General features: G+C 39.4%; 1 protein-coding gene across 8 annotated transcripts in view; it reads left to right on the forward strand.

Moving 5' to 3' along the window:
* LOC132103388 (ras/Rap GTPase-activating protein SynGAP-like) overlaps positions 1–19,212 on the forward strand; it is a 138,271-nt gene that overhangs the window by 73,605 nt on the left and 45,454 nt on the right. For all 8 annotated transcript variants that reach the window (XM_059508456.1, XM_059508463.1, XM_059508462.1 and 5 more), the window contains 2 exons: positions 5,688–5,782; positions 9,114–9,235. In XM_059508456.1, the coding sequence (XP_059364439.1) occupies positions 5,688–5,782; positions 9,114–9,235 (217 nt within the window). The remainder of the gene's footprint in view (positions 1–5,687; positions 5,783–9,113; positions 9,236–19,212) is intronic.

Raw genomic sequence — 19,212 nt, forward strand, 5'->3', positions numbered from 1 at the left:
TTTGCAGGACAATCGATCGCCAGGAGCAGGGTTGGGCACCCCTGGAATAGGCGGTTCACCAGGCACGGGAAGAAAAGGGGCCAGCGGTGGTAAGCTAAACTCAGCCATTTTTATTATTATGTTGGAGTATTAAAGTTAGCTATTAAACACGAAGCACACACGGCTGAACGGATAATCCCTTTACTAGTCTTCATCTCACTCACTCACACACATGCGCAAAAACAGCAGGCAAAAACTTAACCCCCTCGTAACCCCGAAAACCTAATGGTAAAACACAACACAGTGGACCATTACAAATCCAATTTGGCAGTAAAGATCGATCCACAATGCATATCAATCAGAGGCTGAACAATTATTATTATTTTATTTCACTAGTTTCACTTTTATCATGTTTGTTCTCCCCCTCCTCTAGCTGTCTCTCTCTCTTCCGTTCTGTCTCTCTCAAAGGGACTGAAGCTTGAAGCTGTTTCCACCCACACACTTCAGCTCTGGCTTTAAGCTTGATATCAGATTTACATTGAGAATAAAAAGTGCTCACACACATGCATGCTCTTACCCACACAGATACATACTTGCACACACCTATGTTGGGAGGAGTATTAAAGTCCATTGTTGTGTGATAGAAAATATGTCCTCTCAGCCTGGAGATGCAGAACACAGTCATATAGTGTTTGATAACAGACGGGGCCTGTCTTAACTCCATCGAATTGCAACTTGCCATTTCTCATCCATCCGACTGTGTTGTGACATACGTGTTCTCATGCGTGTTAGTCCGTGTTACATCACTTCAGTGTTTCATCATGTAAGTCAAATGTAAGGTACTAGAAAATGTTGCCATGGCAACCAAATAAAGAGCCTGGATTTGGATCAAAAAAGGCAGAGGGAGAAATTGAAATAAATGGACGTATCGAACCCTCTTTACTTTGGATTTCAGCTTGGCGTAATTAAAAGCAATAGTGACCTCTGGCCTGCGATCAGGTTTAGTCCATTAAGTCCTGCGGTTCTTGAAAGGCGTTCATAAGGGTGAACATTAATTTGTGTTTTTAATGCTCTATCCATCCCAGACGCATTAAAGTGAATTATAGTTTATTTCTGTATCATGTGACAATTCATTTTGGAAACTAGAGATTGATTTTAAGTAAATCCTTTGCTGAATCATTTGTTTAAACTGTCTTGCTCTGACATGCTGCACACAGTCAAAGTATTTATATAAATAAATATATGAACACATGCACAAATACACACACACACACACACACACATATATATATATATATATATATATATATATATATATAGAATGGACAGTGTTTGAAAAACAATATTGCACTGATTCTGAATTCAACAAAGCAATCGTAACAAATCAGAACAAAGTTATATAATTCTTCAAAGTCTCGCAGTCGTCATGGAAACGCATCTCTCTAACACACTGATTATTTCATCTGAAAATGAACGTTCTTTTTTGAATTCATCAAAAAGCCTCTTTCATACAATGTGGGTGTGATATTTTTAAAGTCTCAATTAACAATTATGTGGGTTTTGGTGCTGGTGTACTTCTAAAAGTTGTTTAAGTAGGTGGTTTTTGGGGGGGGAGGTTAAAGAGATTAATATTTTTATTCAGCAAGGACACATTCAATTGACCATAAGTGACAGTAAAGACTTTTATAATGTTAAAATAATTGCTCGATTGTTGTTGTTTTAAGCTTTCTATTCATCAAAAAAGTAGCCCAATTTCCAAAAACAAATATTTGGCTGCAGCTGTTTTCAACAATGACAATAAGAAATGTTTCTTACATTGTATTTTTTTATTTTATTAAAGAATTGTATAATTTTTTTAGACAGAAAGAATCATTTTATTTAATTTATAAATGTACTAACTTTGTTCTGTCTCTTAAACCTAAGACAGAGTGTAATCTACACTGTAAAAAATGACTGTGATTTTAACGGTAAAAAAACTGTGACAATGCTGTTTACTGGTTAACGGTAATTTCCTGTAAACTTTACAGGGAAAAACCGTAAACTTACGTTCCCAGAATTCTCTGCGTTGCATTTCAAATTTTGTTTGAATTTGATGTTTTTTCTTTTAAATAACTATGTTTCTTCTTAATTGTTTCTCATCTGTTATGTTTATTAGGTTTGTATGTTACATAAAATGTTGTTAAATTAATGTTTATTGCATATTTCAGTTTAATGAGTCTCACCATGATGGTGTTTAGTGCTTGTGTGAATGACACCGTGCACCTTCTATGTATCTTATTATTTAAAAGCTGATTGTGGGTTTTACTGTATTTTTTACGGTATAATTCTGGCAACCACAGCTGCCGGTTTTTTACCGTATATTTTACGGAATATTTTTAACAGTGTATGCTGTGTCTGTGATGTGGAATATAGGATACAAAATTAAGTTTCAATCAAACAAGGAACAATTACTCATGCGAAAGCTGATTGTTGATTAAGAGTTATAAAAAAGAAGATGCTTGCTTTTTGTCATGGCAACAACTTTGATGCTTGTAGCATGTTTTGTCCCTATAGGCACACACAAAAAAACTGTTAGTGGAGCGAAAGGTCATACAAATTATTTGTTTACAGTATACAGTATTACAGAACCAGTCCTATTTGAAAAAATAAAATTTTAACCAACTCTGACTAAGTACAAGATCAAGATTGCCAAATGCAGTCAAGAGACAGTATGAGCAAGAACACTGGCTTCAGATGAATCAGTATGTAACACCTATGTAACTATAACTGACGTACTACTTAATAAGAACTGTGAGATCAGCTCAGTCAAAGCTGTGCATCTGGAGAGAGTACTGTACATCTCAGAGATTTTGAGATTTGAATGTGAGAGGTGAGGAGAAGGAAAATGCTCTGATAAAAAAAAGAGAGGCAGAGAGATGGATAAATACACTGTTTGATTTATGTAAAAGAGTTGCGTGGGTGCGAGGCGAGAGAACTCTATGGCTATGTTTGTGTGTGCGTGTGTGTGTGTGTGTGATTGTGTGTGTGTGTGTGTGTGTGTGTGTGTGTGTGTGTGTGAGCTGTGAGCTTCAGAGATTGAGAGAGAGGGACAGATTGCATTGGCTGGAGAGACGGTAGGTATTTACACTCAGATTTATGGGAGGGTTATTACGGCAGTGAGCAGGAGAGATGGATGGTTTGATGGTGGAGGATTGCTTCTTTCAGACTGTTCCCCTCCCAGCACCTCTACATTCATTAAACCGTCCATTCATTTGTTTCTGTTGGTCTTATTTTAATGACTTAACGTTCCTGAGCAATAGTCGTGTCTACAGCTCTGCCAATGACTGCGCTTCTGTATCTGGTACTCACTCAAGGACGCCAGTCAATAAACACTTTGTTTGCAAGTGCCTGTCTCTCGTGCCTGCAGTTAAGCTGTTTTATTTCTCATCTTTTTGCCCTTTTCTGTACTGGTTGTGTAATTTTTATAGTCCAAAATTAACTCTTTGCCAGTTCTGCCAAAAAGCTGTTTAATTGTGAACTTTTACTGGCTGTAAATATAGCTTGCTTCTCATAAAAATTTTTGTTTTAATAATACATATTTATATTCACTCGCATCATTTAAAGGTTTGGGGTTAGTATGTTTTTTCTTTCTTTCTTTCTTTCTTTCTTTCTTTCTTTCTTTCTTTCTTTCTTTCCTTCTTAAAGAAATTAATATTTTTCATTTTTGATCCCCAGGACACATTAAATTGATCAGAAGTGAAAGTAAATATACTGTATGTATGTTACAAAAGATTCCTGTTTTCCTGTTTCTTAGATATCTATGCAGCGGCGCAATAGTTTTCAACATTGATAAAAACTAGTGAAGGCATGTTAGTATATTAAAATTATTTCTGGAGGATCATGTGACAATGAAGACTGGAGTAGTGATGCTGAAAATTCAACTTTGATCATAGGAATTAATTACACTTTAAAATATAGTACAGAAGAAAAAAGTTGTTTTAAATTGTAATATTATGTAGCAATTTTGCTGTTCTTACTGTAGCATAGAATCTATATATACACACGCACTATTCAAACATTTTTATTTATATTTATATCTACCTGTAAAATTATATTATTTTGCTTTTTTGAACAGATGAACTTAACCAACTTAAATTAAAACTCACTGTAAGTGACTGATTTGGAATAATAAAAAAAATATATAAAAAATATTGTACATAGCACACATAAATAATCAATTAATTGTCCATATTTAAATGGATTGCATACAATTGTTAATTGTTTTTGTATTGAATGAATTATGTTTATAGTTACTGACATTTCTTTTGCTTAATTGGCCATTTTAGATGGATTGTTGTTTGCTGAAATGCATTATGGGATTGCCTTCATCACAACAGCCAAAATAAGGTATCTTACCTTTTGGAACAGGCTTTGCATTGGGAAAGCTGCCTACATTGGCAGTGCACTTGGTTTTGGGACAGAGCCACAGTGTCACTCGCAGCATCATACACGAGATGAGCCAGACTCCGCCTCTTGGTGAAATGCAAACTGGCACAAAAATGTAAAGAAAAGCCACATTGATTATTTTGCTCATATTGTTGTTTTAGTGGCTTAATGGGACACACATATAACAAAATATGTCTTCCTATGATAAATTTTAAACTTTAAAGTTGTTAAAATGAATGTGATTCATGATGGATTACATTCATAGTTCTTAATTTGTGATCTAAGATGTATTGGGTTACAATTATTTAAGTTTGTTTGGCTGGTGATATGAGGGTATTAACCCCATTACCAGGTGTATTTATCACCTGTAATTTATTTAATCCACATCTGAAAGTATAAAGCAAATATTGTTCGGATAGTCTTGTTTACATGATGGCCATCATTATGTAGAATAGAATAACTGATATGTAGTCTTTATGTCATGTGAATGAACAACATTTGAACATGTTTGTCAAAAATACTATTTCTGTTAGATATTAAAAGTGGGGTGAAATACTTCACTAAAATGCAAAATCACTCAAAAAAATATTATTATGTTTTTATTCCTTTAATAAGCTTGATGATATTTAGTATTATTTATTTGCTATTATAATTTGTATTAATATTTTGAATAGGCTTTTACTTTTATATTTTTATTTTAGTTAACATTTTAGTGATTTTGTTTTGTGGTCTTGTCATTTTATTGACTTTTAATATTTCTATTTACCTTTAATTTATTTTTGTTTTAGTTTTAGTAATATTAGTCATTTTAGTAACTTCAAATTAAACTTTTTTTTTATTCAGTTTGTTGCCAAGGCAACATTTCTCATTTAAGTTTTTAACTTAAAATGTTTTGTCTAATAATGTATTATTTTATTTTATTTCATTTAACACAAACTATTTTAAAACGTTTTGGTTTTAGTTAACAATACACGAATTTTAAAATATAATCAAATTTCTAAAATCAGCTCAAATATTTATGTAAACATGATTGATATCCTTCAACTGGATGGACTTACCTGTATATAGTCTGAAGCTTAAAAAAAAAAAAAAGAGTCTGTCCCCATCATACACTATGAAAAAAATCTCTGACTGCCTAAAATCTGCAGACTGGCTCAGCCTTTCTGCATCTAGCTTTGACTCGTCCAGACTGTGCAAATCTGTGCAAACATCATTGTTTTCCAGCCTTTCGTTACATTATCTGCTGTTGGTTGTGATACTTATCTCCTGGCTCTCTCTTTCAGAGCAAGCTCGGCTCCGGCGGAAGAGCATCGCCACTGGAAAGCAGCCAAGCATGGAGATCCCACCCACTGCCCCCCCACAACCCTTCCGACAATCCGTGAGTACCCCGCCGTTCCGTCCCCGATCCCTGACTCCCTCCCTCTCCCTCTCGCTCCCGTTCGCCCCTCTGCCCCTGTCGCCCTCTCTCTCGCCGTCTCCCTCCACCGGCCCGTCCTCTTCACAGTCACAGAAGAGAGTCAGCACCCCTCCACTCCCCCGTTCCCTCCCGCTCTCCCCGACCATCTCCCTGACTCTCCCTCCCTCAGTCCCTCTCTCTCATTGGGCTGCTGGTGAGTGGAAGGTTGTGGGTTCTAACCCAGGGACTGGACCCAGTTTGGCTGCTCTGCCCTGTCTTGAGGTAGGTTATCTAACAGCCGAGCTCGGCTTGTGCTGTGGGTTCGAGTAGAGGTGTTAGACGAACAGTTAGTCGCGCAGGAAGCAAACATGTTCATCTGTTCCCTAGCCAGTGATTGAGTCATTATGTCTGAGTCCATCAGATTTAACGGCCAATTTCTTTGCGATAAACTAGTGGAGACCTATTTTTCGGTTTAATAATAGGATGAATGGGAATACTTTTTAGTGCCCTGGTGTAATTCAAGTGTTCAGGGATTTAAGCGGCATGGAAAAAGGGACAACTCACCCAAAAAAAAATAATTCTGTCATCATTTGCTCACCCTCAAGTTGTTCCAAACCTGAATGAGTTTCTTTCTTCTGTTGAATGCAAGAGAAGATATTTGGAAGAATGCTGGAAACCAAATAGTTGACTGTAGCCATTGACTTCCATTTTATTTGACAGAATTTTAATTTTTGGATGAACTGTCCCTTTGAAACTAAATATAATGAAAATGATGAAAATGTACAATTGTAGCCACAGATTCTACCAAAACAATAATAGAGTATTTTTACTCTGCAATAAAATTAACACGGATACTATATATATATACATACATATATATATTATATATATATATATATATATATAATGTGATAAAATAATGTAGGCCTTGTTGTCTGTTTAAATTAGGATGAACATGATGACTTTTGTTTAGGTTTACCGTCCGGGTTTAATTCAAACTCTTAGAGATTGAGTGCCATGAAAAATACTGATTAGAATATGATTAGAATGTGTTTAACAAGAATTCTTTCCACTCAAAAATTTCTCATTTACGTCAGGGTGTTACTAGTGGTTTCTCTTTATTTATTTGTGAATTCTAAGTGTTTATTTGCAATTTCTGAGTGAAAATTGTTGAACTAAATACTACAACATTTGTTGTTGTTGTTGTTGTTTTTTCTTCAGTGTATTGAAAAATAAAAGCCATACAAATCAATTCAAACAATTGACTGTGCGTGAAAAAATGTCATTTCCATATGGTTGCTTATTAGCCATAGTCAAAAGAGTCTGCATCTAGATATGATGCGAGTCCCTTATTTAGAGTTAAGTTCATGAGACTTGTCACCTGTTTTTCATCTAGTAAACACAAATTGTAAAAATAAATAAACAAACAAACAAATAAATAAGTTGTCCTATTATTTAAAAAGATAACACTTCAGCTCTCTTTAACATGGCATGTGAATTGAGGCATCATTCATTTCTGTCGCACAAATACTTTAAGTTCTAAGTAAAAAAATATATATATATATTTTATATATATATAAAATATATATATATATATATATATATATATATATATATATATATATATTTGACTCGTCCAGCAATACCGTTTTTTTACATTCTTACATTACATTTACATTCTTTTTAAAAAAGGTAATATATGCTATTAGAAAAGTGCATAAAGGCACTTTTTAAAGTCGGTTTTTAATAAATTATTCTCACTTTCATGGAGACAGAAGACCACAAGGAGTCTTAATATCAGTCCTTTCTGAAATTAATCTAAATTCTGCTTTAGAAACACAGCTCATTTAGGACTGCAGAACTGACTAGATTTGCATTTCCTGAAGTTATTGCAAGGCAGCAAAGTTTTAGGAAGGTTTTAAGCTTTGGATCTGCATAAATGAAATGCTACTTTCCAAATGGGAGATTTTCTAAATGTAATCTGAAGTTTCTTTGTTAAAAAAAAAAATTAAAAATTTAAAGTTGAATGAAAGTTTGAGTTGGGTGAGTAGTTTGGGCTGAATTTACATCCAGTAAGTTTAAAACTGAGTGTTAGTGGTTTTAAATAAGCCTCCTAGCCAGAACGTTTGAGGGCAATGAATACACTGCTGCCTCGCAAAAACTATAATCATCCCAGAGCAAATGAGTTTGACAGTTTCATCTGCTGTGTCTAAACATTCTTCTGTTGATGGGTTGTCTTTTCAGGTTGTATCTGAGATTGCATGTCTTATGAAAGCAATACGAACATGAGATCTGACTTGTTCGTGCCGTGAACCTCTTTCCTGCTGTTCTTACTGTAGGCATCAGGAAATATTCATGAAGCAACACTTCCCACTATTGGCTGAATGTGGATAGTACAACAATGTTTTGCCACTAGCAAAGGAAAAGCATTTCAGTCAGTTGCACCACAATTTTACATCTGTTAATTTAATTAATGTTATAATTATGTATATTATTAATAATAAAATAATGCATAAATATATTCTAATTAAAAATATTAAATTTATAAAAGAATTTGTAAACTTTTTTATGATAATATAAATAATTGGTAAAAAAATTGTTATAATAGTTTTTATTATAATTTATGTCATTAATAATAAAAAAATGCAATTATTCTAAAGCAAGTTTAATATTAAAAAATATATATATTTAAATGTATATGTATAAACATTTTACATTTATGCGTATATATATATATATATATATATATATATATATATATATATATATATATATATATATATATATATATACATACATATATATATATATATATATATATATAATTGCTAATTTCCATATAATTAGTGTTAAAAATGTATTATTTATATATATACACTTTACTCCATTTACTCTTTTTATTATAATAATACATTTTATCATTATTTTATACTACTTTATAAATAATAGTTATTATATATATATATATATATATATATATATATATACATACATATAATGTATAAAACAGTTTTTAAAGTTTATTAAAACAATTGTGTCTTTTTTTCTTTTTTTTTATTATCACAAAGGCTTGAGTAAAGATGAAGCATTTATTTTTTCAATGTTAAAATACTTTATATTTAAAGTATTTAACAGAACGTCCTGCAAACTGTATGTTTAAATGGTTAGTTTATAAAGAAACCATAAAGTGTAAAAAAAAAAAGAGAATAATGTTTGTTTCTGTGAATACTGTTCATTTTCAAGTATCTGACTACAATCCAAATAATCCTTTTTATGCATATCAAATCAATTCAGATTCTGTTCTTTTTCTCAGAGTTTTCTCAGTAGAAGACTGAAGGGGTCCATTAAGCGGGCCAAGAGTCAGCCCAAACTGGACCGAACCAGCAGCTTCCGCCACATGATCCTCCCTCGTTTCCGCAGTGCAGACCAGGACCGGTACCGTCCAAACTCTTCCTCTCATAACGGCATGCTGTGTCATGATATTCCACTTCAAAGCCTCATGGTACGGTGGCTGAGAGAGTGCAATACACTGCAACTTAAGAAAACACACGCAAATACGAAAACCACCAGCAGATTAAGAAAACATCTTCAGCAGTTTGACAACACGTGCTGCAAATACTCAAAAGACAGAAACACGCTACAGATACTCACAACACAACCAAATACAGAAACATGCTGCAAACACACACAATACAGAAAAACAAGAACACACCATAACAGAACCCTTACGAAAATGAACCATGGTTTTACCACAAATAAAACGTCTCAGGTTACGAATGTAACCATGGTTTCCTGAGAGGGAACAAGACACTGCGTCCTCTGAGGGGACACTATGGGGAACACCTCGTTGTGACCCGTGTCTGAAGCATACTTTGAAAAACGCCAACGTGTTGGCCGGCGACAGCCTCTGACGTCATTACCAGTGCGACTATAAATACGCGCCCGTAGGACCCGTCACTTATCTTCTTCGTGAAGCTTGCGTCCGAAGCATGGCAGGGAGCTAGAGGACGCAGTGTCTCGTTCCCTCTCAGGGAACCATGGTTACATTCGTAACCTGAGACGTTCCCTGTCAAGGGAACTTTGAACTGCGTCCTCTGAGGGGACACTATGGGGAACAGTATACCCACGCCGCCATGCTGAGGGGAGTGCAGACCAGAATCATGGCAAACACTAAGTACCAACTCTACCACTTCACCGGGAGTCGCCCCTGGGACGGTTCGACGGCTGTCTATGACATTATCCCTTACGGCCAAAGGCCTAAGCTACATACCCAACTTACCTGTAGGGCCCTGGTCCGGGGTAGAGCTGAAGGCTTGGAATCAAAAAAGATTCCTTTAAAGGGATACGGCTAAGAACCTAGCACTTTCTTCTACCAAGTCTTTGCCTGTCACACAGGGGCTACTGCTAGCTTTCGCAAAAACTTGCCGAAAGAGCTGTCCCAACAATACTCTAGTAGCGGCGCCCTGTTCTAGATAGGTATCAGAGGATACCTGGGTGGAGTGGTGCCCCAAGATGAACGGTGCTTTAAGCGACTCAAGAAACCGACTCAGTGTGGATTTCAGAAAGTGTGCAAAGACTTCACGTGCATACTTACCATAACATGGATTTACAAATACTGTTCTAAAGAGGGGCTCTCGTGGAACTCTGATAGAGCAGCTCGTAGATGGAATGGCCTGGGAGCAGAGCAATTGGAGGACGGAACGTACAGATGAAGCCTCGGCCACGCCTGTACCATGGCGTCCAGCCCCCAATGGAGCTGGATGAGTCAGAGGAAGCCAGAGGGGATAGTAGGAATGCTCTCTCTCGCTGGAAAACCGATCCACCCAAGTCTTGCCAACCCCTCCAACTCTGCTTCAACACCTTGGTGCGAAGGCGCCATTCCCCGAGCCTCAGCCCCTGCCTCAGCAGGATGTCTGCTCTCACAGTGCGTCTCAAAACAGTATGTAGTACTGGAGTGCTCTGAAAGAGCCGAAAATCAGTCTCCCATGACAGGAGGACTCCGAGCTCCGAGCAGCATGCTCATAGGCGACCCTTTCAGAAAAGGGGAGCGCTGCTAAACTACCGCGAGAATTGCCCACACAGCCCCCCATGTTGAGGGGCGATGCTTGAGGTGTATAACAAATACACACCGGTTGGATGAAGCCCAAGGAACCCCCGGGGCTAATCATCTCAAGAAAGGGAACGAAGCGGAGCGCGTAACCCTTACCGTACAGGATTTCAGAAAGTGCGCAGAATCTTGCGTGCACACTTACCACTTTACGTGGATTTCAGAAAGTGCGCAGAGTCTTGCGTGCACACTTACCACTTACGTGGATTTCAGACAGTGCGCAAAGCGTTAACGTGCACACTGACCACCATGTGGTTTTGAGAAAGTACACAGGCTTAGCGTGTGTACTGAAAGGTTACCTGACAACCACAGTATTTGGGAGCTCACATTCAGAGAGACCTGTGAAGCCTGCTACCTGATAACCACAATATGTGGGAGTTCACCTACAGAGAGGACTAGAGAGGCCTACTACCTGTTACCAGATAACCACCTCAAGTGGAAACTGAAAGTAATATGGAACTCGACTCCAGGGAGGCCTGGTGAGGCCTACTACCTGACAACCACAAACCGTGGGAGCTCGCTTTTTAAAGGAAATGCACAGTATGTGGGAGCTCCAGAATCTCCAGGGAGACCTGGTGAGGCCTACTACCTGGCAACCACAGTATGTGGGAGCTCGCCTTCAGAGAGACCTGGTGAAGCCTACTATCTGAAAACCACAATATGCTATTTAGTGGAAACGCACAGTATGTAGGAGCTAAATCTCCAGGGAGGCCTGGTGAGGCCTACTACCTGGCAACCACAGTATGTGGGAGCTCGCCTTCAGAGAGACCTGGTGAAGCCTACTATCTGAAAACCACAATATGCTATTTAGTGGAAACGCACAGTATGTGGGAGCTAAATCTCCAGGGAGGCCTGGTGAGGCCTACTACCTGAAAACCACAGAATGTGGGAGCTCACCATCAGAGAGGCCTGATGAAGCCTACTACCTGATAACCACAATATGTGGGAGTCCACCCAGCCCCTCATGTTGAGGGAAGCGATGCTTGAGGTGTATAACAAATACACACTGGTTGAATGAAGCCCTTGGAACCCAGGGCTAATCATCTTAAGAAAGGGAACGAAGCGGAGCGCGTAACCCCTACCGTACAGGATTTCAGAAAGTGTGCAAAATCTTGCGTGCACACTTACCACTTACGTGGATTTCAGAAAGTGCGCAGAGTCTTGCGTGCACACTTACCACTTACGTGGATTTCAGACAGTGCGCAAAGTGTTCACGTGCACACTGACCACCATGTGGTTTTGAGAAAGTACACAGGCTTAGCATGTGTACAAAAAGGTTCCTAAGCATCACAGAGGCGCTGGATCGCACGGGAGAGGCGAGCTCTAACCCTCAAGCGGGGGAGCATCACCTGAGGCAGTACATACAGAAGAATTCTGTAACTACCACCTCCCCGAGTGACCAGACGGCCCCTCGGTGACCTGGCCGGACATCCATGAAATTCCCCACAGTGCTGTGCCAGTTCTGACAATCAGCCAGGCTCCTCGGGAGGGGGTGTGGGATGGACAACCGCAGAGCGCTTGCCCCTCACACGCGGGTCCGACTCCGCGGTGGGTGTCGCGCCCCCGGGGGGGGGCGGAACCCACGCGGTGCGGCTGCCTGCCGAAAGCCTGTGATCTTGGCCACCTAATACCTAGAGCACTGTAAAGGAAACTCACAGAGTTTGTTAGAAGACATATAACCACCAGCAACATAACACCCATAAGCAGGTAAAGCAAGGGTTACATACTCACCCACCCTCCTGTACTGGAGTCCCGCTTGCGGGGCGCCCCCTTCTGGTCCGGACCGTCAGTAAGGCGGTTACTATGAACATAGAACCAACCAAAGAATCATAGGTCCAGGACAGGAGACTGTTATGTGAGAAACTTTCCACCTAACCTCGATCAGGTGGAGGGCTGGTGGCTACAGGGGAATTAGGCAGGGGAGGATAAAAACAGAAGTTAAAACAGAGGTTAAAAACATCCGGAGCTACTAGGTATCGCTCTGATCCGGGCAAGGACGCTGCCTCGTCTGAATCACATCCCTCAGACCCTGCTTACCTCTCCGTGACCCGCGATTCCTCTTGCCCCTGCCCTTAGGCGGGGGAGGAGTGCGAGCCGCGACACTAGCCTTCTGCGCCCGTCTCCGAGATGGGCCAGGACCCCTTTGTTGTTCGGGCTCGGACCTGGACCTTCGTAAGCCTGGTGTGCAACGAAGCCACAGCCTGACCTGCTGCCGCGTATGATTTGCCATATAAGCGGGATGTATCCTGGAGGGGCTTAGATGGCAAAGAGGGAGATTTAAGAGGGAGATAGCTGGCGAGCATAGCCGTTTTCGTGCATGGCTTCGATATCAGCATAACTCGTATGCTGAAACCGATGGATGCGAGAGGAAAACGGCCTCTTCCATTCCTTTTCGACTTCTGCATGTAAGTCAGGCAAGAATGGAAGGCTCACCTGGGCTGGAGGGCTATGGTCAAACAAATAACGCTCATCGAGGCGAGCTGGCGACGTTACTTTTCTGGCACGCTTCCATGGCAAGACTAATTTTGCCGTGACGCGATCCATAACCTCTAACGGCTCCCCATACGCAGGGCAGGAGGATTGAGAAGGCTCAGCCTCAGCTTCTTCGCCACTCTCAGACATCTCCTGCTCTTCCTGGGTAAAACCCAGCAGAGCACTAACTTCAGTGCCAGAATGGGTTAATGACAACGCATCTTCCTCCCGAAGTTCACTCTCGTTTGCCGCCGGAGAGTGTGAAAAGAAAAAAAGTCCCTCTCTACACTCCTCAGCGAGATCCACCTGTGATCCCCACGAGCTCATCCTCCTCCGTGCCTCGGCAACGGTGGGTCCTGAGCCACGGGATCCAGATGGCTGTCCCTCTTTCCTCGAAAAGAGAGACAAACGAGAGAGGAGCTTTTTCACAGAAAAACGCTCGCAGTGCACGCAGATTGCCCCCTCGAGGACATCGCGCGCGTGCTCTTTGCCCAAACAAGAGACGCAAAGAGTGTGTGTCGTCAGGTGTCAAATAACACTGACACGGATGCACACACTGTTTAAACGCCTTGCTAGTGGATGCCATGACAACAATAATAGATCGCTCTTACCGTTTTGGTCGTTTCTCAGATGCACGCTTCAAACAAAACAGTCAATGAAGACGAAGAAGATAAGTGACGGGTCCTATGGGCGCGTATTTATAGTCGCGCTGGTAGTGACGTCAGAGGCTGTTGCCTGCCAACACGTTGGCGTTTTTCAAAGTATGCTTCAGACACGGGTCACGACGAGGTGTTCCCCATAGTGTCCCCTCAGAGGACGCAGTTCGAAGTTCCCTTGACAGGGAACCATGGTTACTATAGTTAAGCCATGGTTACCATAAATTAACCGTGGATTTGCTACACGGTAATAACCATGTTGTTTTTGATGTATTGATTACCAAAGTTGTACAGATACCATGGTTAAACTATTGTTAGTGTAGCAAAAACCACAATTAATTTATGGTCACCATGGTTTAACTATAGTAACCTTTCAGAGGAGACATTGATAAGTATGTCTCAGCCAGGTTTGTCACTTTTTGTGGTTCCCTTAAACACTTCTGATGTGGTCTGTGAGTATCTGCAGTATGTGTGTTGATGAAGATGTTATATAAATTTTTCTGTTTGCATCTGTTTGCAGCGCATTGATCTCTCTTGGCCACCGTATTTAGTATGAATGTGTGAAGGGATATTTCACCCAAAAATGAAAATTCTGTCATCATTTACTCCCCCTCAAGTTTTTCCAGACCTGTATGAGCTTCTTTCTTCTGTTGAACAAAAATGATATTTGTCACTAACCGATTTTCTTTCTATTCTATGGAAGTCAATGACTACCGTCAACTGTTTGACCACAAACATTCTTCAAAATATCTTTGTTTGTGTTCAACAGAAGGAAAAAAAACTCATATAGGTTTGGAACAACATGAGGGGCAGTAAAAGATGACAGAATGTTTCATATCCCTTTAAAGGGATGGTTCGTTTAAAGGAGTCATACCCTCGTATTACCTTGGATACCTACTGCTGTATTATAGTCTTTCAGGCCCTTCTAAAAAAGAAAATTGAAAAAAAAATAAACACAGAGCTCCTCAGACCCTTATCTCTGTAGGCATTATTGTCTCGCGAGATCTGATGCGATATTTTGGCTGTCGTGGACGGTCATTATAATAATGCAAATGAGGGGCACGTTGATTGGTTGCAGGAAGGAGGGGGGTTGACACCGCAGGTAACGCTTTAGCATATCATTACAAACTGACATCATGGCGCAAGTTGTGAATGAACCAAAAGAAATGGACACAGCGACCCCATTGGAACTCAATTGAGACAAGTGAAGCCCGTTTTTAGCTATTTTTAGCACTTCCGTTTCTGACGCGCAGCCTCAAACTAAGCTTGATGATGTCAGCAACCTGTCTGCCAGATGTAAATCTTCTAAGTGGCTGTGCGTGCAAACTGCCATCATTAATCTTGCAGAGACGGCGAGCTTGAGCGGGGAGTTCTTTGGCGTGAGTGAGAAGGAGTAAGTATTCTGATTAATTATTTTGTATAGTATTTTAAAATCTAACGCCAGTACGCCATATTAAGTTAATTGCCTGCGAGCTTCTCCTCCTGTCTGTACGGTAATGCGACAGAGAGTCGAGTGGTTATGACGCAATCGTTAGCCTATTTTTACAAAAACTGTTTCTACGGGGCCATAATGTAACATAGAAGGTAATGGAGCACTTTATACATTGTCGTGTATCTTTAGAAATAAATAATGGACAAATGGAGTCTTTAAACGCCTCAGATGTAAAGTTATTCGCTGTCAAAGTGACGCCAAAATGAATGGGAGGTCAATGGGATGCTAACGCAAGTGAAGTTCTGCTACAAGATGGCAGCACCCGGCCGACTTCAACTTCCGGTCGGCTTCCTTGCCGCCTGGAATGAACGCGACCGGCTTCCCAGCCAGCGCCGTTCAGGGCTTAAATCAAACTTCATTCACGCACACATATGAAACACGCTTGCATATATACTAAGTACTAGTCACACATACATGTATATGAACTATCTATGCACATAAAGTTACTCATATGAGACGTGAGCACAGCACACACACACAAATATAAGACGTGAGCACACACACACACAAACTAGACGGGGCCTCATGTAAGCATTAGGCAATAAATAAACAATAACCAAATTCATGATGATCTCAGTCATTTGTTTTTTGCAAAGTACGTTAGCAGCCATTCCCCATACCTCGAAGCTAATACTCCCACCAGAGTTGTGCCTGGACACGTTCATTGAACGATAGTTCATGAACTCGTTCATATTTTGGGCGAACATGAACTGAACGTACCGCATTACTGCCTGGTGAACGTTATTGTGAAGTCGTTCGTTCTGGTGTCTGTGAACGCTACGCTCTCTCTCAGTTTAACTTCGTTCAGTAGGATGCCAGATTTCTATAAAGCCTTCCAGGCGAAAACCCACCTAAAACACACCGTAAACCGGCCTTAATATGTAGCGGAAAAAACACCCAATCTGACAACGCCAGACTCTCTTGTTCAAACTAGTTCATCAAAATGAACAAATCTTTTTTCGAGTCATTTCGTTCATTTAAGGGGCTTTAAATGTTACTATTAACTGGCAAATTCCCCGAACACATCAACCTACGCAATCTTGATCATATTCTGAATTAAGAAATCATTATAATGCAGTCAAAAGTCCGTTTTTGCAGTCCGTTTACAGGGAACATAAATAATTACTTCACCTCCAGTCTTTCGTTTATTTGTCTAGTGACAGACGCAATAGCATACAATAGCTGCATTAGCAGTTATGCTGTTTGTTACACACAGTAGAGCAATAAAAACACAGTCTTACCGTTTCAATTGCAGGTAATTTTGTTGGAATGGCGCTTTTCCCAAGCTTCGATGCCAACTTCGCCTGATATTGCCCCAAATTTGTGAAGGATTTCGGCGTACAATGTTTAGCACAAACACATAACGATAAGCCAGTGGAAGGGTTGAAAGAACCGCGTCATTAAAAATTAATTTAATCCACTGGTCTCTGATAGCTAGGTCCGTTCTTGGTAGAGAAAACACATTTACATGTTGATTCTGGCAGTCAACCACAGAGCAACTCACGTGTGCACTACTCCAGCATCTTTCGCGACTGAATATGAGGGGGAGAGGGGAAGGGCGAGCTTCCTGCTGCGGTGTCCATATATGGTATATCCTGCCCCGTCTTGACGTCAAGACGGGGAAGAAATCAAAATCTCGTATTTGAGTGTGCGTGCACGTGGGCTATTTTACAAACCCTGAGGTAAACAAACGCTTCACTTTTAAATATCGGCTTTCCGGCCAGTGTATAATCGTTAGGCAATCATAACATACATTGATTCTCGTGGAAAAGTGAAAATTGTGGGTCATGACTCCTTTAAAAATGTGCATGTGTTATTTTCTTTCTTCTGTGAAACACAAAATGAGATCCAAACTGCTCTTCTGCAGTGGTTTGTGGTGAATCATACTGTCAATTCCAAAAAAGCATCAGAAAAAGAATACAAATAACTAATTCAGTACATTATATGGTGGCTTTGTGTGATATATATATAGTGAAGGAGTCGTTTTGTGTTTCATAAAATAATTCATGTTATTTTACAGATTGGAGTAAAATAGAGATAACAAATCATTATTTTTGTATGAACTGCTCTGTTAAATGCTAGTTTGCTATCCAGTTTAATAACTATCAATCTGGAACATCCTCTAGCTCCTTATTATCCTTCTTTAAGCATCCCGACAGGTGCTGAGGTGCTCTTGTCACGGTTTATTCATTCATTTATTCATGCTCAGAGCTCTAAGCTCGCCCACGGTCAGCCTTAGTCTTCCAGAAAAAGGCAGCTCATGGTTTTTGAAGTTCTTTGCTCAGTTTGGACAGGGAAGTGCTCCACTGACGTTTGGTTTTTAAAGAGGATGTTTTCGCTGTGTTGTAGCTTTGAAATGGAGGCCGTGTAGCCGAGCGTTTTGGGTAATTCTAACAGACAACTCCTCTTTCATATAATGGTTTGATTCAAGCCTTAACTGGAATGCTAGTAAGCTGGATTGTGGTATGATGCGCAAATGGAGTCTAACAGCTGGAGTGACAGCGTGGGGGCAGAATTTCAGTGCTGTGAACAGCGTCTCATCGAAAGGCTGCGTTTCTTATGCTGTGTTTCATTTTAGGATGTAATTGTGTTATAATCCACCTGATCTCAAAGAGAATTGATAGTCAGGATGATTTAAATGTGCTCCAAATTTGATATGCCAGCAATTATGCATTGGAATTTTGTATAGAAACCTCACTTATCTTTTGGATTTGACTGACCGCGTCCCAAATTGTGCTACTTTTTATGATTCTTTGATAAATGAAAAGTTCAAAAAAACATTTATCTGAAATATAAATATTTAGTAACATTATAAATGTCTGTCACTTTTGATCAATTTAACACATCTTTGCTGAATAAAAGTATAATCTTCCTATAAGAAATTTGGTGTGGTAAAAAAGTATTTTCTTGTAAAACATACTCAACTAATATTTTTTATTCTTTTAAAACATATTTTGTATTTCTTGTAAAACATAATCAACTTTTATTCTTTTTTTGCATGTAAATATTAATCAAAATGATTAATCGCAGTTAATTGCATCCAAAATAAAAGTTTTCGTTCACATATTATATGTGTGTGTGTGTGCTGTGTGTATTTATTATTTATATATAAATACACACACATACAGTATATATTTTGAAAATATTTACATGTGTGTGTATTTATATGCACATAATAAATATACACAGTACAAACACATATACTATGTAAACAAAAACTTGTATTTTGGATGCGATTAATCGCGATTAATTGTTTGACAGCACTAATAAATATATTTAGAAAAATGTATACCAATTATATTATTCAGCAGACAATTGATATATAGTGCATGAGTCCATGAGACTACTTTTATGATCATTTTTTGGTGCTTTAATATAATTTTTGTAGCTTGACAGCCCCTGCTTTCTTTGTATGGATAAAAGCTCCATGGACATCCTGCTAAACACCTTCTTTTGTGTTCCTCGAAACAGAACAGTCATTTTTCTTGTTACTGCTGCGTCTCAGTCCTTCATTCTGTCTTTCCTTGTCTTCCTTCTTTCAGTTCCCACAGTTTACGTAACATTTTGATTTCCTCTTAGAAGTCTCTTGCTGTCTCTCTACTCTCTCTCTCTCTCTCTCCCTCCCTCCTCCACTCACTCTATCATTTCTTTCATTCTGACTCACTCCTTTGGGTCTATTTTTATA

This window comes from Carassius carassius, chromosome 24 (assembly GCF_963082965.1).
Source record: "Carassius carassius chromosome 24, fCarCar2.1, whole genome shotgun sequence".
NCBI lineage: Eukaryota > Metazoa > Chordata > Actinopteri > Cypriniformes > Cyprinidae > Carassius > Carassius carassius.